General features: G+C 43.7%; 1 protein-coding gene across 4 annotated transcripts in view; it reads left to right on the top strand.

Moving 5' to 3' along the window:
* PLA2G4A (phospholipase A2 group IVA) overlaps nucleotides 1-27,460 on the top strand; it is a 320,423-nt gene that overhangs the window by 269,008 nt on the left and 23,955 nt on the right. For all 4 annotated transcript variants that reach the window (XM_073582532.1, XM_073582533.1, XM_073582535.1 and 1 more), the window contains 2 exons: nucleotides 16,034-16,229; nucleotides 22,128-22,285. In XM_073582532.1, the coding sequence (XP_073438633.1) occupies nucleotides 16,034-16,229; nucleotides 22,128-22,285 (354 nt within the window). The remainder of the gene's footprint in view (nucleotides 1-16,033; nucleotides 16,230-22,127; nucleotides 22,286-27,460) is intronic.

Raw genomic sequence — 27,460 nt, 5'->3', positions numbered from 1 at the left:
CACCCTACCCACAGACAAGGCAACTACTATATACTTACCTTGTAATGTCTTCACATCCTGTTCCATCCAGATGTGTCTATCCAGATGTGTCCGAATCCCAGAATTCCAAGCGGCGGAAGTTCACCAACCGCCATATTGGGACACCCAAGTGGTGGGTGTCTCTCACACACACACACACACACACACACACACACTCACATTCTGTATGTGCCGTACGCACCACACACACACAAACACTGTATATGCCATACTCTTGCGCGGTACCACCAGCGAAACACCGTCGCAAACACGCCGCTGCCGGGATCAGCTGAATGATTTACTGGCCGCCGCCATCTTTGTACAGGAGGAGCGCATGCGTAGTTTTAATGTGACCACCGCTATCTGTCTGCACAAAGATGAAACGAGAGAATACATGAGGGAAGAAGACAGCTCAGTGGTGGAGAGAGAGAGAGAGAGTAGACAAGGGGGGAGAGCACATGGGGTACACAGGTCAAAAAAGAGATGACATGAGGAGAAGACAGCAGATGGGGAGAAAGAAAGCACAGGGGTGAGAGAGACCGACGACTGGGGAGACTGCTCAAATGGGACAGCACATGAGAGGAAAACAAAGCACAGGAAGGAGAGAGACAGCAGACAAGGGAGATAGCACATGGGGCAGACAGGTAGATAGACCAAATAGAAAAAAGACCATTAAAAATACCTTTTAATTCAATGATTAAAATATCAGAATTCAAAAACAAGAGTGTAAGGATCAGACAATAGCTTATCCACAAAAATCTAAATAGATACCCAATTGAAGAAAAGGGGAGCTAGTCTCACCCTTGTGGGCCCTAGCACTGATCCTACCTTACTGCGGAGGTTGGCATCCTAGTTGTTGACGATGTGGCGCCCCAGCTCAACGTCAGTAGCCCTAGGGACCCTAGGACACCCTACACACACACCTTTAAATAACCGGAAAAGTTGCCTAGTGGGGAAACTCAGATTGTCTCATTAGCAAATCTTAAAGTGCTATTGTGCTGTAAACTTATCTCAAAGTAAACAATGCTAATATTACAAAAGTGTTGTAGGCTTGTCTCGGAGTAAAAAATATTGAAAAATGCAGCAGAAATGACTTCTTGAAGTCAAAAATACTGACATGCTGCAAAAAAGTATGCAGAGACAGACAATAGGGTAAATACCTACCCACAAGAAATGGTTGTCTCCAAATTACTGTATATAAAAAAAGCTGTACCTAAAAAACATGTACACGGAGACCCATCCCAGCAATTGCTATACATCAATGAGACATATCATTGTCTCCATCAACACAGAGAATCCAAGAAAACAAATCAACACATAGATCAAAGATACACACACCGCTTCATAGAAAGCACTAAAGTATTGCCTTTTCACATATCACAAATGTTAAGTTATACCCCACTAGGTTTGTTAAATAATCACATGAAAGTCTAGCAAGAAGTGAATTCAGAGTACATCAGGATATAATAATCCATAAACAGCAACAAAAATGCATGTTCACCATAAAAAGAAGCAAATGCGTCTCAGCCATAAATATGGAAACATTCTGAATGGCAAAGAACGTTGCAGTACTCAAAAGAAATATATTGAAAATATAAAGATAAAAGATTAAAAGATATGGAGTATTAGTTTCTATTTTGGCCAAAGCAGATTAGCTTACAACCCAATGTCAAGGGTCCCCAAATTTTGTGAGTCCCTAACACTAAATCTGAACAGCGCACATCTTTTTGCACTTATTATCATTTTTGCAGGATGCAGCTAGACCTCTTCATGTTGGCTTGGTTTTATCTGTGTGATGCATATATACAGTGCTGAGCAGCCCGCCTGCTAATACTATGGGCGTCATCAGAGGCGTATCTAGGCTTCCTGGCACCCAGGGCAAGAATTTGGTTCGGCCCCCCCCCACACCAAGTACATATGTGACTTGCACACTTAGCCATGTACCCACGAGCTGCTCTCCCTAATGCTCTCAATGTTCAGTAAAAAACTGTAAGCAGGAAGAGAAACTCGTTGTCAAGTATGAAAATCGCATATGAGTGAAGTGTCCATGTGATGACTACTGGAACCTGCAGAGCTGAATCCTGACATTGCAGCTTCTGAATTCTCACAACGAATGCACTGCACACTTTTAGGATTCTCCCTTGCTGATGTACAGTCATGTCAGCACAAGTATGTGATTTATATACTTCTGGCCACATTCCGACTAGACGTGCCCGGCCTCGCTCCGTTCATATTCATTGAGTGAGGCCACACACGTCTAGTCAGCATGTGACCGCATGTATGTAAATTACCGGCACGAGAGAATCCTGACAACGTTCAGAGAGCACTGTGAGAATTCAGAAGTCTGCAGTCATATAAAATGACTGCAGACTCCGTACAAACCTGGAGAACCCCTTTAATGTTCCTAACAAATAAAAACATGAGAATTAGTCAGTATCACAAATAATATTTACTTCCAAGTACCTCATAGATGACGTCGTCTCTGCAGTCTGTCTCCTTTTCTTCTTCTTGTCCAGACCCCATGATAAGTTTTCTCATCCACATCTCGTCTCTGCAGACTTCCATCTTCTCCGATCTTCTGCAGCAAATCTCCACACGATGCCCTTAAAGATAGAAGTGTCATTATAATGCTCCTAAATAAAAATATCTGCAATATACTGTCGCCTCACACTATTCCCCTCCCTCCTCTAACATCCCTCTGTTCACCATACTGTCTCATCATATATTTACCCCCTCACTCTCTATACTGTCTGCTCACACATACCCCCGACTCCCCATACTGTGTCCACATACATTAACCCGTTCGCTCCCCATACTGTCTGCACCCAACCCCCATACTGTTTCCTCATACATACTGTGTCCTCAAATCCCCCCCATCCACACTCCAAATCCCTCAGACACATTAAGTAACCCCCCATCCACACTCCAAATCCCTCACACACATTAAATAACCCCCATCCCCACTCCCAAATCCCCCCACACATTATGTACCCCCACACATTAACCCCATCCCCACTCATTAACCCCCATCCCCACTTCAAATCCCTCACACATTAAATAACCCCCATCCTCACTCCCAAATCCCCCCCACACATTATGTACCCCCACTCCAAATCCCCCACATATTAACCCCCAAACAATAACCCCCATCCCCACTCATTAATTCCATCCCCACTCATTAACCCCCCATCCATACTCCCAAATCCCCCAACACATTATGTACCCCCCCACTCCAAATCCCCCACACATTAACCCCCATCCCCACTCATTAACGCCCCAGACATTAATTCCATCCCCACTCAATAACCCCCATCCCCACTCATTAACCCCCCACTCAATAACCCCCATCCCCACACATTAACCCCCATCCCCACATTAACCCCCATCCCCACATTAACCCCCCACACAGTAACCCCCATCCCCACTCTTTAACCCCCCCACACAGTAACCCCCATCCCCACTCATTAACCCCCCACTCATTAACCCCCATCCCCACACATTAACCCCATCCATTAACCCATCCCCATTCTTTAACCCCCCACTCTTTAACCCCCCCACACAGTAACCCCCATCCCCACTCATTAACCCCCCGCTCTTTAACCCCCACACACAGTAACCCCCATCCCCACTCTAACCCCCACTCTTTAACCCCCCCACACAGTAACCCCCATCCCCACTCATTAACCCCCCACTCTTTAACCCCCACACACAGTAACCCCCATCCCCACTCATTAACCCCCCACTCTTTAACCCCCCACACAGTAACCCCCATCCCCACTCATTAACCCCCCGCTCTTTAACCCCCACACACAGTAACCCCCATCCCCACTCATTAACCCCCCACTCTTTAACCCCCACACACAGTAACCCCCATCCCCACTCTAACCCCCACTCTTTAACCCCCCCACACAGTAACCCCCATCCCCACTCTTTAACCCCCACACACAGTAACCCCCATCCCCACTCATTAACCCCCCACTCTTTAACCCCCACACACAGTAACCCCCATCCCCACTCTAACCCCCACTCTTTAACCCCCCCACACAGTAACCCCCATCCCCACTCTTTAACCCCCACACACAGTAACCCCCATCCCCACTCATTAACCCCCCACTCTTTAACCCCCCACACAGTAACCCCCATCCCCACTCATTAACCCCCCGCTCTTTAACCCCCACACACAGTAACCCCCATCCCCACTCATTAACCCCCCACTCTTTAACCCCCACACACAGTAACCCCCATCCCCACTCATTAACCCCCCACTCTTTAACCCCCCCACACAGTAACCCCCATCCCCACTCATTAACCCCCCCACTCTTTAACCCCCCACTCTTTAACCCCCACACACAGTAACCCCCATCCCCACTCATTAACCCCATCCCCACATTAACCTCATCTCCATTCATTAACCCCCCACGCATTAACCCCATCCCCACTCATTAACCCCACTACACATTAACCCCATCGCCACACATTAACACCCCCCCATCTTCGGTGGTTTCTTCAGCTCCACATTGGAGCACACTTACCACCAGCGCTGAGCGTTCACTGAGCACTCTGGGCGCCGGGGAGTGACGTCAGCAGCGTGATCACATGACATGTAACGCTGCTGACGTCGCTCTGGCCCGGCGGTCAGAGCTGCAATTGTACTGGCGTCTATACAGACGCCAGTACAATTGTTCCCTGGGAGCCGGCACGCGCACCTTCTCTTGACAGCTGACACAGAGAACCGCCGACTCCCAGGCCAGGGGGGCGGCAGAACGCAGCCGCCAGGGAGGACACTGCGGACCGCTGCATTAGGCGGCCCGACTGCGCCCCCTGCTGGCTGCGCCCGGGGCAACTGCCCCGGCTGCCCCCCCCTAGATACGCCCCTGGGCGTCATTAATAGGCTGTTCAGACACACTGCACCACACTTATCTGTGCGACTGATGTCCTATGCAAGCCTTATTTGTGTGCATTTTTTTCCACTAGGCAGCCAGACCCTCTTGGGTTACTGGCTGTTGTGATCAGTGGTTTGCACCTGTGCTGCCCCAGCCTTTATCAATGGAGGTCTACTGCATCCTGCTATTGCATTAGTCAGGGTTTTGGTGAGTCAGCCTTTTAAAACTGTACTTCTGAGCTCTGCCATGCGCCGAAACAGTGGTTCCGCCCCACATATCAGGTATCAGCGTACTCAGGACAAATTGCACAATAACTTTTGCAGTCCAATTTCTCCTGTTACCCTTGGTAAAATAAAAAAAATTGGACCTGAAGTAATTTTTTTGTGAAAAAAAGTTAAATGTTCATTTTTTTTTTAAACATTCAAAAAATTCCCGTGAATCACCTGAAGGGTTAATAAACTTCTTGAATGTGGTTTTGAACACCTTGAGGGGTGCAGTTTTTAGAATGGTATCACTTTTGGGTATTTTCTATCATATAGACCCCTCGAAGTGACTTCAAATGTTGTGATGTGGTCCGTAAAAATAAAATGGTGTTGGAAAAATGAGAAATCGCTGGTCAACTTTTAACCCTTATAACTTCCTAACAAAAAAAAAATTTTGTTCCAATATTGTGCTGATGTAAAGTAAACATATGTGAAATGTTACTTACTAAGTATTTTGTGTGCCATATCTCTGTGATTTAAGGGCATAAAAATTCAAAGTTGGAAAATTGCAAAATTTTCAACATTTTCGCCAAATTTCCGTTTTTTTCACAAACACAAGTTATTTGAATGAAATTTTACCACTGACATGAAGTACAATATGTCACGAGAAAACAGTGTCAGAATCACCGGGATCCATTGAAGCGTTTGAGTTATTACCTCATGAAGGGACAGTGGTCAGAATTGTAAAAATTGGCCCAGTCATTAACGTGCAAACTACCCTTGGGGGTAAAGGGGTTAAGGGCAAAAAATTTTTTCCATTTTAATTTCCGTGTAAATAAATATCATTTATCCTTTCAAAGGCATCAAATCTGGTGGTTCGGACAAAAGAAAGACACCTATCTAGAACAAGTATATGATGACAAGTGAATAATCTGATTATCACCCCCTCTGTCTCTTCTCCCCTCTGTTTGTACCATCATTTGGGATAGACAGGTCAAAGAAGAGCGCACAGATGGGAGAAATCAGCACATGGGGAAAGAGAGAGTGGATAGGTGGGTGACCACATGACATTATCGCCCTCCCGATGCTATCGCATCGGGCCTCCATCTAGTATGATGAATAAGGGTGATTGTTGTCACAAACAATACACAGCCAGTACTTGCCAGAAATTCCTGAAGCTGCTTTAATGTTGCTGTAGGCCTCTTGGCATTAGCATGGACCAATTTTCTTCTTGTCTTTTCATAAAATTTAGGGATGCCCAGTTCTAGGTAATGTCGCTGTTGTGCCAAAATTAAGCCACTTCTTGATGAGTCTTCAGTGTTTCCATGATGTATTTAATGCTTTTGAATTAATCCTTACCCTTGTCCAGACAACTTCAACAATCCTTCTGTTGTGTTGTAAGCGGTTTACAGACCATGACTTTTGCTTTAATATTCAATTAAGAAAAGGTCAGAGAAATCCTGCTAGATCAGCTAAACATCATAATCTCTCTGAATGATGGGTAAGTCTGAAGAGACACATCCCCAAATATTACAGGGTGTTCACTATTATGCCATCACATTTTTTTAATTCTTAATTTTATTCTCCATCTCAAAATTAGTTCAGATTTTTTCTCAATAGATGTGTACAGATAATGAATGACCCCAAGGTAGAACAAGTTCTGAAATGATTCTTGGTCTGAATTTTTTTTTACATTACAAAGATCAAATTTTTGTTTTCCAAAATTTTTATTAACATTTTGTATATTTTAACAGTCAACAAAGATCAAATTTTAACAGGGTGTGTGGACCTATAAACATACTTATTTTCCCCACTGTATTTGATATGCTGCTGATTTTGCAAGTTTTCCCACCTACAAAGAATGGAGAGGTCTGTAATTTTTGTAAGTACACTTCAACTGAGAGACAGAATTTAAAAATAAAGAAATAAAATCTGGAACATCACATTGTTAACCCCTTAAGCCCCAAGGGTGGTTTGCACGTTCATGACCGGGCCAATTTTTACAATTCTGACCACTGTCCCTTTATGAGGTAATAACTCTGAAACGCTTCCATGGATCCCGGTGATTTTGACATTGTTTTCTCGTGACATATTGTACTTCATGATAGTGGTAAAATTTCATTCATATAATTTGCATTTATTTGTGAAAAAAACGGAAATTTGGTGAAAGTTTTGCAATTTTACAACTTTGAATTTGTATGCCCTTAAATCACAGAGATACGGCACACAAAAAACTTGATAAGTAATATTTCCCACATGTTTACTTTACATCAGCACAATTTTGGAACCAAAATTCTTTTTTGTTAGGAAGTTATAAGGGTTAAAAATTGACCAGCGATTTCTCATTTTTCCAACACCATTTTATTTTTACGGACCACATCACATTTGAAGCCACTTTGAGGGGTCTATATGATAGAAAATACCCAAAAGTGACACCATTCTAAAAACTGCACCCCTTATGGTGCTAAAAACCACATTCAAGAAGTTTATTAACCCTTTATGTGCGTCACAGGAATTTTTTGAATATTTAAAAAAAAAAAGAACATTTAACTTTTTTTCACAAAAAAAATACTTCAGGTTCAATTTTTTTATTTTACCAAGGGTAACAGGAGAAATTGAACTGCAAAAGTTATTGTGCAATTTGTCCTGAGTTTGCTGATACCTGATATGTGGGGGGGACCACTGTTTTGGCGCATGGCAGACATCAGAAGGGAAGGAGCGCCGTTTGACTTTTTCAATGCAAAATTGGCTGGAATTCAGATCGGACGCCATGTCGCGTTTGGAGAGCCCCTGATGTACCTAAACAGTGGAAACCCCCACAAGTGACCCCATTTTGGAAACTAGACCCCCCCAAGGAACTTATCTAGATATGTGGTGAGAACTTTGAACCCACAATGGCTTCACAGAAGTTTATAACGTACAGCGGTACAATTAAAAAATCATATTTTTTCCACAAAAATGATCTTTTCACCCCCAATTTTTATTTTCCCAAGGGTAACAGGACCCTAAAAGTTATTGTGCAATTTGTCCTGAGTACGCTGATACCCCATATGTGGATGTAAATGACTATTTGGACGCATGGCAGAGCTCGGAAGGGAAGCAGCACCATTTGACGTTTTTGGCTGGCATTGAGATCGGACACCATGTCGCGATTGGAAAACCCCTGATGTACCAAAACAGTAGAAACCCCCCACAAATGACACCATTTTGGAAACTAGACCCCCCAAGGAACTTATCTAGATGTGTGGTGAGCACTTTGAACCCCCCAGTGCTTCACAGAAGTTTATAACGCCCGGGCGTGAAAATAAAAAAATCGTATTTTTTCCACAAACATGATCTTTTAGTCACCAATTTTTTTATTTTCCCAAGGGTACAAGGAGAAATTGGACCCCAAAAGTTGTTGTCCAATTTGTCCTGAGTACGCTGATACCTCATATGTGGGAGAAAACTACTGTATGGACACACGTCGGGGCTCGGAAGGGAAGTAGTGACGTTTTGGAATGCAGACTTTGATGGAATGGTCTGCGGGTGTCATGTTGCTTTTGGAGAGCCCCTGACGTACCTAAACAGTGGAAACCCCCCACAAGTGATCCCATTTTGGAAACTAGACCCCCTAAGGAACTTATCTAGATGTGTGGTGAGCACTTTGAACCCCCAAGGGCTTCACAGAAGTTTATAATGCCTGGGCGTGAAAATAAAAAATCATTTTTTTCCACAAAAATGATATTTTTGCCCCCAATTTTTTTATTTTCCTAAGGGTAACAGGAGAAATTGGACCCCAAAAGTTGTTGTCCAATTTGTCCTGAGTATGCTTATACCCCATATGTGGGGGTAAAACCCTGTTTGGGCGCATGGCAGAGCTTGGAAGGGAAGGAGCACCATTTGACTTTTTCAACGCAGAATTGGCTGGAATTGAGATCAGACGCCATGTTGCAATTGGAGAGCACCTGATGTGCCTAAACAGTGGAAACCCCCAATTATAACTCCAGCCCTAACCCCAACACACCCCTAACCCTAATCTCAACCCTAGCCCTAACCCTAATGGGAAAATGGAAATAAATACATTTTCTTTTAGTTTTATTATTTTTCCCTAACTAAGGGGGTGATAACGGGGGGTTTAATTTACTATTTATGGCAGTTTTTATTTTTGGCAGCTGTCACACGCTAAAAGACGCTTTTTATTGTAAAAATAGTTTTTGCATCACCACATATTGAGAGCTATAATTTTTCTGTATTTTGACCCACCGAGTCATGTGAGGTCTTATTCTTTGCGGGACGAGTTGACGTTTTTATTGGTACCATTTTCGGGCACGTGACATTTTTTGATCGCTTTTTATTCCGATTTTTGGGACGCAGAATGAACAAATACCAGCTTTTCATTAATTTCTTTTGGGGGGTGCGTTTACACTGTTCCGCGTGCGGTAAAATTGATAAAGCGGTTTTATTCTTCGGGTCAGTACGGTTACAGCGATACCTCATTTAGGTCTTTTTTTATGTTTTGTCGGTTTTATGCAATGAAAACTATTTTATATAAAAAATAATTATTTTTGCATTGCTTTATTCTGTGAGCTATAACTTTTTTATTTTTTTGCGGATGATGTTGTATGGCGGCTCGTTTTTTGCGGGACAAGCTGACGTTTTCAGCGGTACCATGGATATTTATATGCGTCTTTTTGATCGCGCGTTATTGCACTTTTTGATCGGCGGTATGATAATAAATCATTATTTTTTGCTTCGTTTTTTATTTTTATTTTTTAAGGGGTTCGCTAAAGGGGTTAACTAATGGGGCGGGTCGTTACGGACGCGGCGATACCAAATATGTGTACTTTTATTGTTTTTTTTTATTATTTTCAAAAAATGAATTTATTGGGGAATATTTTTTTTTTACTAATTTATTTAGCGATTTTTTTTTTTTTTTTTTTTTTTTTTTTTTAAATTATTTTTACACTTTTTTTTTTTTTTTTTAACTTTATTATATTGTCCCAGGTGGGACATCACTGTCCTGTGTCAGATCGCTGATCTGTCACATCACAAATCACTGTGACAGATCAGCGATCAGTCACAGGCTTAGACGCAGACTTCCTCATGCCTGCGCTTTGCAGGCAGTGAGGAAGTCAGCTCCCTACAGGCCCCGAAGGTCCCCGTCGCCATCTTGGATCCGGGGGCCTGTAGGGAAAGAGCCCCCCGCAGCAGTGCTGCACATTGCGCTGCCGTGGGGGGCTCAGGGAAGCACGGAGGGAGCCCCCTCCCTGCCGATGCTTCCCTTTAACCCCCGGTACACCGCGATCGTGTTTGATTGCGGTGTTCAAGGGGTAAACGTGTCGGAGGTGGTCCGAGACCGCCCCTGACACATTGTGCCGGGTGTCAGCTGTGATAATCAGCTGACACCCGGCCGCGATCAGCGGCGCTCACCACGTGAGCGCCGCTGATCGCTATGACGTACTATCCTGTCCCTGGGAATTAAGTCCCAGGGCACATGGACGGGATAGTACATCTCATGGCAGATAGGGGTTAAATAACTAAATTGCATCTTATTGCATGAAATAAATGTGATCACCTACCAACCAGCAAGAATCTGGCTCTCACAGATCTATAAGTTTTTCTTTAAGAAGCCCTCCTACTCTGCACTCATTACCTGTATTAATTGCACCTGTTTGAACTCGTTACCCGTATAAAAGACATCTGTCCACACATTCAATCAATCACACTCTAACCCCTCCACTATGGTCAAGACAAAAATACTGACTAAAGACACCAGGGACAAAATTGTAGACCTGCAAAAGGTCAGGATGGGCTACAAGACCATAGAAAACCAGATTGGTGAGGAGGTAATAATTATTGGCACAATTATTAGAAAATGGAAGAATGTCAATCTTCCTTGATCTGTGGCTCCTTGCAGGATCTTGTCTTGTGGAGTAAGAATGATTCTGAAAAAGGTCAAGAATTAATCCAGAACTACACAAGAGGACCTGGTCAATGACTTGAAGACAGCTGGGGCCATAGTCTCAGACATTACCATTAGTAACACACTACACCGTCATGGATTAAAATCCTACAGGGCATGCAAGGTCCCCCCTGCTCATGCCAGCACACCTCCAGGTATGTTTGAAGTTCGCCATTGACCATCTGGATGATCCAAAGGAGGCATGGGAAAAGGTCATGTGGTCAGATGAGACCAAAATAGAACTTTTTGTTGTCAACTCCACTCGCCATGTTTGAAGGAAGAAGGATGAGTACAACCCCAAGAACAAAGTCCCAACCATAAAGCATGGTGGGGGAAACTTCATACTTTGGGGGTGCTTTTCTACAAAGGGGACTGGACGTATGCACCATATTGAAGGGAGGATGGATGGGGTCATGTATCACAATATTTTGGCCCACAACCATCTTCCCTTAGTAAGGACATTGAAGATGGATATTGACTGGGTCTTCCAGCATGACAATAACCTGAAACACAAAGCCAGGGCAACTAAGGAGTGGCTCAGTAATAAGCATTTCAAGGTCCTGGAGTGGCCTAGCCAGTCTCCAGACCTCAACACAATAGAAAATCTTTGGAGGTATCTAAAACTCAATGTTGCCCAGCAACAGCCCCGATACCTGAATGATCTAGAGAAGATCTGTGTAGAGGAGTTGGCCGAAATCCCTGCTGCAGTGTGTGAAAACTTTGTCAAGAACTTAAAAGCTATAAAAATTAGCATGTAGGATGTATGCAATAAATTAATGACTGTTTCCTCTAAAAGGTCAAAATGCATAGGAACGTGTTTTTAGCATGTACCATATACTTGTAATGTGATTTTAAGGAGTCTTACAATAAAATTAAGTTTTAAAGACTTATTTCATGGATGCTGAAAGCCTTCGTTCATCCAATACATGTAACTTTATCTGGGAGCTGACCAACAGCTTTCCATGCATCTCACCTTACCAATCTATTTCTGTACTTGGGGACTGGGGTATTTTTCTTACTATTGACTTTATTATTTGAATATCTGGAAATATATATGACTGATTAAAAAAAATACACAGTACAACATACAGTAGCTTGCAAAAGTGCTCACACACTTGGCTTTTTACTTATTTTGTTATATTACAACCTGTTTAAATATTTTTTATGATGCATCAGCACTAAATGGTCTAAGTTTGTGAAGTGAGATAAATATAGGCATTAATTAAATGTATGGCATCAAATAGCTAAAAATTGACATATGCATATGTATTCACACCTTTGCTATGAAGCCCCTAAAAATGTCTGGTGCAAGCAGTTGCCTTCATGAGCCACATGTTACATGGAAGGATGTCCCCCTGTATGCAGTCTAAGTGTCACATGGTCTGTCAGTATATACACCCCTTTTCTGAAAGGCCATAGTGGCTACAACACCATTAAAGGGGTTGTCCACTACTAGAACAACCTGCTCTTGATCAAAATGTCTAACCTCCATAAAATAATAAAGCCTATACTCTCCTCTGGCCCCGTTCCCGTGGTGTTGGCACTCACTCTCCCCGGGGCTCTCATGCAGGTGTTGTGACACCGGTATCCAGTCAGCGCTGGCATCACTGTCTCCGCATTTAGACAAAGCGAACATGAAGGACAGACATCCTCTTTCTACTCATTTTGATGAGGAGCGGAGACAGTGATGCCAGTACTGATTGGACGCCGGTGTCTTGGGTCACAACACGGCATGAGAGCTTTGGAGAGATCCAGTTTTGCCTTGAGAAATGGCCAAAAATCCGAGTGGCAAGATGTGGAAAGCTCGTTAAGGCTTATCCAAAGCGATTTGCAGCTGTCATTGCTGCAAAAGTAGCTTATACAAAGTACTGATTTTAGGGGGGCGAATAGTTATGCACACTAAAGTTTTCAGTTATTCTCACATGTTTGCTTCACAAAAAAAGAAAACCAAATGTTCAGTTGTAGGCATGCTCTTTACATGAACTGACTCAAACACTCAAGAAAAAAAAAAATTGAAATTCCAGGAACAGGAAAAGTATACCACACACGTAAAAAATCCTGAAAGGTTGAATTATTAGAAGGACGAAGATAGAGAAACAAGTGAGTGCATCAAATGTATATAAGCAGCTAAATAATAGCTTCCAAAAAAGGTATATATAGGCCTAGTAAATCAACTTGATAAAAGAAGGTGGAAAAAATTACATGTACCACTTTTAAAGAAATATAAGCAAAATTATCCTCATGCCTAAGTTAATAAGAAGTGCCAACTACTACATATGCTATTACTGAATCAATCTGAAAAAAAGTAAAAAATACCAACTACTATATATGCAGGTAATGAATCAATCTGCAAAAAGTCAAGTTGCTAATAGCAGTATATGCAACTACTAAATCATTTGGATGTATTTACAATGGGTGCTGCTGCCACTTAAAGGTAAAGTTCCTGTACACCGCCTACATCTACCCTTTCTCCCTCATGTCCTTCTTGTTGAGCCCTTTCATTTATCTGCGCATGTATATTACATGATACTGATCTGTAAATACATCCAAATGATTTAGTAGTTGAATATACTGCTACTAGCAACTTGACTTTTTGCAGATTGATTCATTACCAGCATATGTAGTAGTTGGCATTTTTGACTTTTTGCAGAGTGATTTAGTAATAGCATATATAGTAGTTGGCATTTCTTATTAACTTAGGCATAAGGAAAATTTCTCTGATATTTCTTTAAAAGTGGTAAACTCCTGGAACGCCTGGTTCACGCCTGACTTATCCGCTATCTCTCAGATAACTCTCTCCTCGACCCTCTACAATTTGATTTCCGCTCTTTTCACTCTACTGAAACTGCCCTCACTAAAGTCTCTAATAATCTTCTAACAGCTAAATCTAATGGTCTCTACTCCATGCTAATTCTCTTGTATCTCTCCGCAGCATTCGACACGGTGGATCATCAGCTCCTCCTCACTATGCTCCGTTCCATCGGCCTCAAGGACACCGTTCTCTCCTGGTTCTCCTCCTATCTCTCTGACTGCTCCTTTACGGTATCTTTTGCTGGCTCCTCCTCTCATCTTCCCCTTACTGTTGGTGTTCATCAAGGATCGGTTCTAGGCCCCCTCCTCTTATCTTTGTATACTGCCCCTATTGGTCAAGCAATCAGTAGATTTGGGTTCCAGTACCATCTCTATGCTGATGACACCCAATTATACACTTCTCCTGATATCACGCCTGCCTTTTTGGAAAACACAAGTGATTGTCTTACCGCTGTCTCTAACATCATGTCCTCCATCTATCTGAAACTGAACCTGTCAAAAACTGAACTCCTCGTGTTTCCTCCCTCTACTAACCTACCTATGCCCGACATTGCCAGTTCCGTGTGTGGTTCCACCATTACTCCCCAGCAACATACTCGCTGTCTTGGGGTCATACTTTGATTCCGAGCTTTCATTCACCCCCCACATCCGATCACTGGCTCGCTCTTGTTATCTGCACCTCAAAAACATTTCTAGAATTCTACCCTTTCTTACTTTTGACTCTGCAAAAACTTACTGTTTCTCTTATTCATGCTTGTCTGGACTATTGTAACTCTCTACTAATCGGTCTCCCTCTTAACAAAGTCTCCCCTCTCCAATTGGTCCTGAATGCTGCAGCTAGGATCTTATTCCTCACCAATCATTGTGCCAGTCCTTACACTGGTTACCCATCCACTCCAGAATTCAGTATAAACTTATTACCCTCACCCACAACGCACTCCATGGCTCAGCACCATCCTACATCTCCTCCCTCATCTCAGCCTACCACCCTACCCGTTTTCTCCATTCTGCTAACGACCTGAGGTTAGCATCCTCAATAATCAGAACCTCCCACTCCTGTTTCCAAGACTTTTCACGTGCTGCGCCAATTCTTTGGAATGCACTACCCAGGTTAATACGATTAATCCCCAATCCCCACAGTTTTAAGCGTGCCCTAAAAACGCATTTGTTCAGACTTGCCTATCGCCTCAACGCATTAACCTAAATATCCCTGTGTGGCTCATTCAAAAAATTTTACCATAACCAGGTTCCTTGCATCATGTTTTCACATGCTTTATGCATTTAATAGCCCTCTGTGTCTGTACTGTCACATATTTAGACTTTTAACTGGTTCTTGCAGCAACAGGAACCCCCGATTCTTACACTCTGGCTGGTCCAAACAGTAAAAGCAGTTGTTACCATCCACCTTTCGTGTCTCCACTTTTTCCTTATAGATTGTAAGCTTGCGAGTAGGGCCCTCAATCCTCATGGTATCTGTTTTGACCTATGTGTTTATTCTTATGCTGTAATGTCTATTGTCTGTAGAAGTCCCCTCTATAATGTAAAGTGCTGCGTAATATGTTGGCGCTATAGAAATGAAATTATTATTATTACATGTAATTTTTCCCTCCTTCTATTACCAAGTTGATTTACTAGGCCTATATATACATTTTTTAGAAGCTGTTATTTAGCTCCTTATATACATTTGATACACTCATTTGTTTCTCTATCTTCAACCTTGTAATAATTCAACCTTGCAGGATTTTTTACGTCTGTGGTATACTACTTTGGCTCAATATTCTTGACTGTGTTTTTTTTTGCATCTGTTATCCCTGTATGATCATATTTTATCATTACATTCTTTTACTTTGGTTCAATAAAATTTTGTAATTTTATGGCATACAGCTTCCCATTTTCCTTTTTGATTTGTGAATATTTTGGAAGTGCCACCAATCTAGGCAATCTTATACTCTGATGTATAAATTATAATTTCACTTGCATTTTTGGGACTTTATTTCCTCCATTTCATGATGACATGGTTACTTTTAAATAGTGATTTTTTTAAAGGTAAATATTTTAAGTTGGTTGAACAGGAATTGCAGGAGTTGTTTCACTGGGTCAAAGATCTTTGCTGTAGAGAACTTTTGACTTCTTTGAGGAATTCTAAATATCTGCAATATTCACTTCCGCTCCAGGAACTCCTACTTGCTGAAAAGTGGGCACGTATGAATAAACTGCCCTTTCCAAAGATAGATCCACAGGTCTTTGACAGAGAAGGATTGAAGGAGTGTTACGTATTTCGACCTAAGAATCCATCCGTAGAAAAAGACTGTCCCACAGTGATTCATTTTGTTTTGGCTAACATTCAATTTAGAGATTTCAAAGCGCCAGGTATGTTTATGGAAAGAGTTACTTTTCCTCCATTTCACCATATTATCTGTCAGTCAGTTTTAAATAAGAGTGACTTAATGTTATGGATAACGTTGTGGGTTTTTTGTTCTTTGTTTCAGTGTCAGAGGTAATGCCGTCATTTATATGTGTACCTCCATATCAAATAGAAGCAGTATTGAAAAGTTTAATAAATAAGATTATACAATGTAGTTTATTTATTCATCAGTCATTTGCCTATATCCCATTAACCAATACATCCAACATCAACTATTGATACTGACATGCCATAAAATGTCATATTTAGTTTAACAAATACAAACTTAGTTGAGAAAAATTCATATTTTTTGTTTTACTTTAATTACCTTTTTATAGCATGAGACATGTAGGATGCAGTGCTTAACAACCTGTGTGATGGAGTGGGGCCTGACAATTTTTCACCTTGCTCTGTGTCCTCGGATGCATATTCAGTGAAATGTCTTTTAGCGGAGAGACCTGTAGGCTCTTTGCCCTGCACTACACTCCGCCGGCCAAGCAGCTGACGTCGACTTGCCAGTGACTTGCGGCTCCTGCCATTAACGTCATGTGTTGCCCATGCTGGCATGACAAAGTCAGGTTGTCATGGAGTGACTGACCAGTGTGACACGACCCAACGGTTGGTTGGTCGCCAAACAGTACAACAAACCAGGGAACACCAGGGAAACTGTAACAATGGTGAGCCCTGTTGATACAGTAGGGAATGGGGAAATGGATACCTCCTGCACTCTCACCTGAGGATGTGCCTTGATCTCACTATTATCCCAATACGTGTGCTTTCACCCCGTCGCCGAGCAGGATACCTAATCCCTCACTTGCCCTGCTCTTATCACTAAGTGGGAACTGGCAGGTGAGAGCACTGGTCCCACTGCACTAATACAACAAAAGGAATAGAAAGACAGACACCAAAAGGGACAACGTAGCAAAAAATGCAAATTACACCAGCAGGCCAGCGGGGGAAAAACATTACATTAACCCCCGATGGCCTGAAAAGCAAAAAGTTTTCATCTAACAAACCAGATCTGCCACAGATCCAAAAATGGATCGTGACAGTACCCCCCTTTCAATGATGGGCATCTTGACCCTCAACCAAGGGAGGCCTAAAACGATTGGAGCTGGCATTCCCTAGAAGACGTAGCACGATAGGGACTCTTCATTACGAGTCCCTATACTTGGGTGAATATTATCTACGACTTGGGTCACCCTCCCCTGGCTGAGTGGGGCAGAGTCAATGGCTCTGGATGCTTTGGGGTTTTGTTAGCATCCTACTCCTCAGGCCATGGGTCTGGACAAAGTGAGCATCCACCAGATTAACTCCCGCTCCACTGTCCACAAGCACTGGTATATTCTCAGTTATCCCACCAACCACCACTTCTGCATGTAAGGTACACTGAGAAGACAATATGGAGAAAATATACACACCCTGGTCGCCTCCCTCCACACGACCAGGAGGACGCAGCTTTTTAGATGGTGCAGGTACCTTGGCGCACAGGACAGATTTTGATAAAATGACTGGTTTGACCACAGTAAAAACATGCCCCCACACCACGGCGAACCGAAGGCAACCCTGTTTGAGAAGCAACTCCTCTCACCTGCATGGGCTCTTCCATCAGCAGCGGTGTGTCCTCCTCCCTAGGAAGGACAACAGGGGACACATTTGGCGTATACCTCTCCCTGAGGCGTCTATCCACCTGGATAGCGAGGGACATGGCGGCGTCCAACGACCTGGAGGCAGTGTACTGCACAAGAGTATCCTGCAACCTTGGGTACAGACTCTGATTGAAATGGCTCCTAAGGGCAGGGTCATTCCACTGACACTGTGTCAGTGGCCCACCTCCTGAACTCTGAGCAGTATTCCTCAGCCAGTTGGCCCCCATGCTTGATTTTATGGAGTCGGCATTCCGCCAGTGAGACACCATCCGGATCTCCATACACCAGTGACAGAGCCGCGAAAAACTCTCCCACCGACCGTAGAGATGGTGAACTGGTCGGCTGGGAGAAGGCCTAGGATTGAGGATCAACCTTAAGAAGCGATACAATGATTCCCACCCGTTGTTCCTCCCCTCCTGATGAGCGAGGGCAGAGCCTGAAGTATAACTTGCAGGCTTCCTGAAAAAAAAAATGTATCTCTCCCTCCAGAGAACCTGTCAGGGAGAGAGATTCTGGGTTCCGATAGAGCCTGCAACTGAGCTGAGGCCCAGATCCCTGTCAACTGCTGCAGCTGCTGCATCACCTCACCACGCAGCACCTTGAGCTCATCGGTGAGATTCTGGAGCAGTTGGGCAAAGGCCTGCATCTGAGCCATGGCTCACCAGAAAAAAAAAATGTATGGTCGATGTTAATGTCACAGAGTGACTGACCAGTGTGACATGACCCAACGGTTGCAATATAGCTAAAGGAACAAGAAAAGCGCAATAGGGTCTTATCCGGGTTATTGCAGAAAAAATAAATTAGAATTTACTCACCCTTTTTAGGAGAGATTAAAGCATGTAGGATCAGTAATCTGCTTGCTGCACATCCAAAGGTCAACTCTGCGACCGCTTCAACATCAGATTTCGGAATAAATTCTTGGATTTTTGTGTGCTACCAGATAAAATCACTAATCCAGTGTTTAGGAGAAAGATTAATCCATTTATTTCCCAACGCATTTTGAAATGTATACCATTTCTTCTTCAGGGGATGACATATATGATCAGACAGAACTGTCACAGATTATATAGAACAGAAGTTCAAAAAAAAGATTCAAAAAACGGCGCCAAAAGGTCACATGTCATCTGGTACAAATGTCAGAGTTCAAAGTGTCATAGTTAAATTAATATATTAGTTAATTTAAAATCATTAAAAACAGCACAACAAACCAGGGAACACCAGGGAAACTATAACAGTGGTGGGCCCTGTTGATAGGGAATGGGGGAATGGACACCTCCTGCACTCACCTGAGGATGTGCCCTGGGTTCTTTCACCCAGTCGCCGAGCAGGATACCTAATCCCTCATTTACCCTGCTCTTATCCCTAAGTAGTGAACTGGCAGATGAGAGCATTAGTACCACCGCTGCACTAATACAACAAAAGGAATAGAAAGACAGACACCAAAAGGAACAACCTAACAAAGTAATGCAATTACACGAGAAGGTCAGCGGGGAAAAAACATTACCTTAACCCCCGATGGCCTGAAAGGAAAAACGTTTTAATCTAAGAAGCCAGATCTGCCACAGATCCAAAATTGAATGACACAGGTTTTCTGGCTGTGGAAGAGTACGCCACGCGATGGGAGTAGTTGAGTAGAATTGTTTATTTTTTTTTCAAATGTGCCAGAAAAAAATGGATGCATTAAGGACATTATGCCAGCATGGGTGGCATTCTAATAATAGGGGGAAAATGTTAAAGCAGGGGGCCCACAACGGAGCAGATTATTCCATGGCGGCCAAACGCGTATTTCTTTATAGGATCTAGAACCCTACTAGGGCCCATACATCTGACCAATGTGCAGATGGGGGGTCCAGGTCCAAATTTTGCATCAGGGCCCATCTGACTTTAGTTATACAAGTGGTAGGATGTGTCTCAGAAAACTTTCTTATTGATTTTTCACTGTACCATGTTAACCAGGTGCCATGAGTCGAGTTTCAAGGGCTCGCTCACACCACAATACTAATCGTCCCAATGATATGGGGCAGTGCTGCTCAAGGCTTTGTTTCTTTTCTCATACAGAGTCTGCATAAGAAAATAGCATGCAGCGATTTGCCTCGTAGATCAGACGAGACTCTCCCATTCAAGTCTATGGGAGTGTGGTAATCATTGGACTGGACTTGGATGATATCCGAATACAGTCTAATTTTCGCAGACTTGCAGAATGGAGAAAATGGAAAAAATAAGTTCTCCTCTGTGTGCTTGGATTCCCACTTCTAAGAGAATCGGATGGTACTATGTTTACACTGAACAAACCCTGATAAGGGTTTGATCTGAGTGTTATTTGCATAATTGGCCTGATTCTCCCTGATGACCCCGGCCTAACTGGCATTAATTCAAGTGAAGAACAGCCCACGCGGATCCAACATTATTAGAAATCCGATAGTTTATTAGATTAGACTGTTAGATTCTTACATGTCCCATGGATAAAATTCAGATGTAATTTACTTTCTATATATTAAGCTTTGGAAAGGACCTGACACGTGATCATTCAAACTGTTGCTGAAGTTAGCTGGTTTTTATGCCCACAAATGCACCTTTACCCCTAAGCTGATGAGGTTTTAAACATCTGAGGTGCACACTGCATATACCTTCCATATGTGAATTCACCTGCTGAGAATTTTTAGATCTTCAGCATGGCAATTCTTTCTGCGGGTTTTCGTAATATGTCACTTTATGGATTAGAAAGGGTGAATATGATGAAATTCACATAAAACATGCTACACAACCTTCACCACTACTGAAATAGGACAGTGGTGACAGAAGCTCTGGTAAGTGACTCCAGCGCCGCCTCTTGATGACTGTGACGACTCCTTGAGTGGACCCTCTGGGTCGAGGCACCAACCCTCCCAGGGCGAGCTGGCTTAGTGAGGACCACCCCCTATACAGGGAGTGTCGGGGGCAAGCCCCAGGGGTAAGGTACCACGACTGCTGGCACCAGGTGGCCGGCTCACAGGAGACACGAGTGAGTGTGTCTGCAGGAACGTGCAAGGCGGTTACACGAGAGCACGTATCGTGTGCACAGACAAGCACGCCTGGGAGCGAGCAAAGCAGGGCGCGTGCTAAGGAGCACGCCTAAGTACAGAGTTAAACAGAGCGCGTGCAGAGAAGCACGCCAGAGTGCAAGGCTAGGCAGAAGGTGTGCCAGGAGGCACAACTGAGCTTAGAGCAAAATGTAGTATCAGAGCATGTGCCAGGAGGCACAACCGAGCACAGGGCAGAGGACAGAATCGGAGCGAGTGCCAGGAGGCACAACTGAGTGCAAGGAAGAGGACAGAATCAGAGCGAGTGCCAGGAGGCACAACTGAGTGCAAGGCAGAGGACAGAATCAGAGCGAGTGCCAGGAGGCACAACTGAGTGGAAGGCAGAGGACAGAATCCGAGCAAGTGCCAGGAGGCACAACTGAGTGCAAGGCAGAGGACCGAATCAGAGCGAGTGCCAGGAATAAACTGAGTGCGAGGCAGAGGACAGAATCGGAGTGTATGCCAGGAGGCACAACCAGTAATCAGGCACCTCCCATAGGAAGAGGTAGCCTGATATAGCACATAATCACTAGGACTTCCGGCTCAAGTCCTCCAATACCATAGAGAGGACAAGCCTGGAGACAGAGCAGAGGAGAGAGCGCGTGCGCACTGGAACATAGCGCAACCACGGAGCTAAGAGCGAGAGATGCCGCACCCGACGGGACCCTCGGAGTGGCCGCGGCACCGGAAGTGGTGAGGACGAACCCGGGGTCCCGCCCTCAGGTGGGAGCGGTGTGACAGGCGGCGTGACAATGCTGAATTGTTTCAGGACGGAAAAGGAAGCCATGGGAGTGACCGCAGACCCAGATGACCATCCTTTAGAGAATATCATGATATCTAGTGCCTGCTGGGAGACTCTGACTTTTTGTTCTTATTTCCGCTGATGGTTCATTAGCGTAGAGGGACAGGTTGGGAATTTTGAACTAAAGTATCTTAAAATGGTTTAATTTATTAAATGGTTAGATGTATAGTATGAAATTCACTTCGTTTCGGACAGCCCATTTAAAATTTATTATTCCTGCAAAACAATGGATGTAGAATGTCATAATGTTTTTAAAAAATACACACTTTTTTACTGTTTGCTTTTCCCTAGACTTCTGTGTTGCATGTGATATATTTTTGTGCTAACATAAGTTTTCTTTATATATATTTTTAGGTGTCCCTAGAGAAACTGATGAAGAAAGGGATTTTGCAGATTTCGACATTTTTGATGACCCTGAAACTCCTTTCTCAACATTTAATTTCCAATACCCAAATGAGGCATTTAAAAGGCTGCATGACCTAATGGAGTTTAATACCCTCAACAACATAAATGTATGTATGACTTTCTGACATTCAGTGTATTTTTTAGAAAATGTCTTAAATCAGAATGTGAGTGGGATTGCTGCTTTTTCCAGTGACTGGACAAAATTGACCGCAAACTCCCACCAGTTGCCAAAATAGAGATTTGTGTTTTTCTTTAATTTATCACAAAGATGATTTTTAGCCAAAAATACGTGAATTGAATTGGGTTTCATTACAAATGTTGTACTTTTAGTCTTCTATAGCCTCAGTGTTAGGCCAGAGTCACACTAGAGAGAAATACGGATGAGTGCTATGCGAGAAAAAATCGCATAGCACTCGGACCAATGTTAATCTATGAGGCAGCTCCCATCATCTGTTTTATTCTCACTCGTATTATACGTGTGGATGAAATCGCAGCATGCTGCGATTTGCACTGTATTACACCTGAGACTCGCCAATGCAAGTCTATGGGTGTGAGAAAAAAAACGGATTACACACGGACCATGCGCGTGACTTGCGAGAAATACGCATCGGTGTCCTTTAGAAAAGATGGCAATTCAGTGCGCTATACTGTGAAATCACACTGACAGGTTAAAATAGAATAGATAGAATACATGTATGCACATAGTATATGTAGGATATATATATATACAGTATATATATATATATATATATATATATAATGTCATTGATGTAAATAATATATATACAGTACAGACCAAAAGTTTGGACACACCTTCTCATTCAAAGAGTTTTCTTTATTTTCATGACTATGAAAATTGTAGAATAATAATAATAATAATAGTAATCTTTATTTTTATATTCCGCAGCGCTTTACAGTTTACACATTTTCATCACTGTCCCCGATGGGGCTCACAATCTAAATTCCCTATCAGTATGTCTTTGGAGATTCACGCTGAAGGCATCAAAACTATGAATTAACACATGTGGAATTATATAATTAACAAAAAAGTGTGAAACAACTGAAAATATGTCTTATATTCTAGGCTCTTCAAAGTAGCCACCTTTTGCTTTGATTACTGCTTTGCACACTCTTGGCATTCTCTTGATGAGCTTCAAGAGGTAGTCAACAGTCTTGAAGGAGTTACCAGAGATGCTTAGCACTTGTTGGCCCTTTTGCCTTCACTCTGTGGTCCAGCTCACCCCAAACCATCTCGATTGGGTTCAGGTCTGGTGACTGTGAAGGCCAGTTCATCTGGTGTAGCACCCCATCACTCTACTACTTGGTCAAATAGCCCTTACACAGCCTGGAGGTGTGTTTGGGGTCATTGTCCTGTTGAAAAATAAATGATGGTCCAACTAAAGGCAAAACTGATGGAATAGCATGCCGCTGCAAGATGCTGTTGTAGCCATGCTGGTTCAGTATGCCTTCAATTTTGAATAAATCCCCAACAGTGTCACCAGCAAAGCAGTCCCACACCATCACACCTCCTCCTCCATGCTTCACGGTGGGAACCAGGCATGTAGAGTCCATCCGTTCACCTTTTCTGCGTCGCACAAAGACACGGTGGTTGGAACCAAAGAGCTCAAATTTGGACTCATCAGACCAAAGCACAGATTTCCACTGATCTAATGTCCATTCCTTGTGTTCTTTAGCCCAAACAAGTTTCTTCTGCTTGTTGCCTGTCCTTAGCAGTGGTTTCCTAGCAGCTATTTTACCATGAAGGCCTTCTGCACAAAGTCTCCTCTTAACAGTTGTTGTAGAGATGTGTCTGCTGCTAGAACTCTGTGTGGCATTGACCTGGTCCCTAATCTGAGCTGCTGTTAACCTGCGATTTCTGAGGCTGGTGACTCGGATGAACTTATCCTCCGCAGCAGAGGTGACTCTTGGTCTTCCTTTCCTGGTTCGGTCCTCATGTGAGCCAGTTTCTTTGTAGCGCTTGATGGTTTTTGCCACTGCACTTGGGGACACTTTCAAAGTTTTCCTAATTTTTCGGACTGACTGACCTTCATTTCTTAAATAATGATGGCCACTCGTTTTTCTTAGCTGCTTTTTTCTTGCCATAATACAAATTCTAACAGTCTATTCAGTATGACTATCAGCTGTGTATCCACCAGACTTCTGCACAACACAAGTGATGGTCCCAACCCCATTTATAAGGCAAGAAATCCCACTTATTAAACCTGACAGGGCACACCTGTGAAGTGAAAACCATTTCCGGTGACTACCTCTTGAAGCTCATCAAGAGAATGCCAAGAGTGTGCAAAGCAGTAATCAAAGCAAAAGGTGGCTACTTTGAAGAACTTAGAATATAAGACATACAGTATTTTCAGTTGTTTCACACTTTTTTGTTAATTATATAATTCAACATGTGTTAATTCATAGTTTTGATGCCTTCAGGGTGAATCTACAATTTTCATAGTCATGAAAATAAAGAAAACTCTTTGAATGGGAAGGTGTGTCCCAACTTTTGGTCTATACTGTGTGTGTGTGTGTGTGTGTGTGTGTGTGTGTGTGTGTGTGTGTGTGTGTGTGTATATATATATATATATATATATATATATATATATATATATATATATATATATATTCCATAGAGATATAGATAGCAGAATATGTGAAAAATCAATTGTCGGCATCTGTGAAATAATTACAGAACCCGACCGGATATGAGACACGGTTTACATACAGTAAACCATTGCATACCCTTTATATTTTTAGATGTCCCTCAATAATAATGTTAGTAGTGTGTGTGTGTGTGTGTGTGTGTGTGTGTGTGTGTGTGTAAAATTTTGGAGCTGTAGATGTTAAAGGATTAATTCACGGAAAAAACCTTCCAACACTGACCCTCCAGGACCTTGCTCACTGAACCCTCCAGGTACAGTCTTTCTCACTGACCCAGGTCAGTACAACACGAACACCTGTCCATTACCTGTGTCGGCCACACAGGTCCTCGGGTACCTCATATCCACAGAGGCACCCTATTACAATCCACAGTCTCTTTCTCTGACCCCAGTCAGCACATCACACGGTTTTCACGACTGTCACCTGCCGGCCGGGCAGGTTCTCGGACCCCTCTACCGCAGAGGTGTCCTATAAGTCTTTTACACTGACCCCGGTCAGTATATCACATGGCTTTCAAGACCATCAGCCCTCCTGGCACAGCGTTGCCAGCACTGCACCATGTGCTTTTCAAAACCGTTGCGCTTAGCAACCCAATTTTGCAGTCCTCTTCCGTTGCTCCTAGCAGCAAGGCTACAGCACTGCCCATAGCATTCTCCTCCAATTGTAAGGTAGCGCTGTCATTCGGGTAGGGCATACTCGCTTCGCAGCCAAATAATCAGATCTGGCACGGGGTTTCCATAAAACAATAATGGTCCATGCGGTTTATTCAAGCATCATAAACCATGACCAGCAACATAAAGTTCATATAAACAGCATAGCATCCATGACAGAGCTTCACTCTGTTTATCCTGTTTACAGGTTGTGCAATGTCCAGCACACAGGCTCTCGAGCCTCACAGTTATATCCCCTGTGTCCGGATTACCTCATAGCTGCTTCTCAGCGCAGACGTTCATTCCCTCCAGGGAACTATCGGGCACACGTTGCTATTACTCACAGCCACTTCACACACATGCTGTCAGGCAGGAAGGCAGACTCATCTTCCTAGCACAGTCAGTCTGGCAAGACCTTCCATACGGACCAACCGGGTCCCAGCATTCACTCATGTGACCTACCCTGGCCACCTTATATGGTCTGTAGCCACGCCCACCGGATCACATGGCTATGACCTCATCACAGGTCCTTCATGCACTCATACACATATGGGTCGCCCTCCCAGGGCTGTGGGGTACTCGGTACCGGGCCGGTCCTTCAGAGGGGAATGTCACAGCAGCAGTGACCCGGTCAGTGACCCTGGGCGCCCATGTAAAAGGGGATTGAGTGATGGAATAAAGTTTATGAATGATTTGTGACGCCACCTGTGGTGTTCGGCAAAGGAGGTGTTAAGCCGACGCTGCAGACAGATCCTCTGGGACAGATGGTGGGGTGCAGCAGTGATGTTATAGCCCTCCACAGGCAGGGCCATTGGTCCCAGGGCAGTGTAGATAGGTGTTGAGGATGAGGGTGCAGTGTATGGCACAAGGATGTAGCCGTGCCGGAGAGTTTGTAGGAAAAAGGCAAGGACACAACAGAGTGCAGTTTCTTTACCTTTACTTGGCAAATGCAGTCCAGGATCCTGATTACAGATGGAACAGGAGCAGGCTAGCCTAGAAGCAACTCAGAGATCTTGCTATCTGATGGGTTGGTTGTGTAGTCTCCTTCCTAGCGCTGGCTTGAGGTACATGCAGTACAGTGTTACACTGACGTTCCTCCTTCTTATCTTCTCTTAGAACTATCTCGTATGGCAGACAGCTGTAGCCCTCTATCTCTCTTGGCTCACCAGTCGCTGTTGTGCCTCCAAGTCTTAGGTGGGAATAGAGCATTTACAGCTTCCTATTCCTCTGGTTTCTGTTGCAGGACCTTCAGTATCCATACAACCGTGGAGACCAGGCTCCAGATCATGCGCTATCTCTAGGAGGGAGCTCTGTCCTCAGCTCAACCTCCAGCTTCTCTCTCCACGTCTACACTCGTTGCCCTCCTCACACTGACTATTTCCCTTTCTGGCCCTCAGAGTGCGCTCCTCCCCCAATCCTGGTTCAGAGCTCCCTCTGCTGGCCTGGAGTGGGAACGTGTGGCATGTAAATGATTAACTGCTAGAGAGACCCTTCATTGCTTCCAAGCATGACATCACCCTCCCTGGAGGAAGGCAGTGCCATTGTGGCGGCCATACTCCTGGGGGCACCACACATATACTTTACTATAGCGTTCTAGACACACCCCTAGGTGGATTTGTAGATGATTGATCCCGCCCGTCTCCTCAATCATCTGAAGGCTTCTCCCTAACACATTGGCACGAAAGATCAGCTCTGCTGATCAGCACATAATCAAGCCTTCATCCCAAGGCCACCCACCTTGAGATACATAATAATCCTTTAGCGCCCTGCTCCTGTTACCATTCTGTGCAGGTAAAGAAAGCCTGTTAGGCTGGGGTCAAACTAACCGACGAGAAATACGGTCCGTATTTTACGGCCGTAATACGGAGAAATGGTCCCTAAATAGTGATCCTTATGTCATCCGTTTTCAAGGTGTGGCTCCGTCTTTTGCGCATGTTAGCATCCCTATGGCATCCGTATGCCGAGAAT

The sequence above is a fragment of the Dendrobates tinctorius genome, unplaced genomic scaffold, assembly GCF_039654945.1.
Source record: "Dendrobates tinctorius isolate UK_male_01 unplaced genomic scaffold, ASM3965494v1 ptg000072l, whole genome shotgun sequence".
Taxonomy (NCBI): Eukaryota; Metazoa; Chordata; class Amphibia; order Anura; family Dendrobatidae; genus Dendrobates; species Dendrobates tinctorius.
Note: the sequence above shows the minus strand (reverse complement) of the source record. Positions and strands in the feature narration are given on the sequence as shown.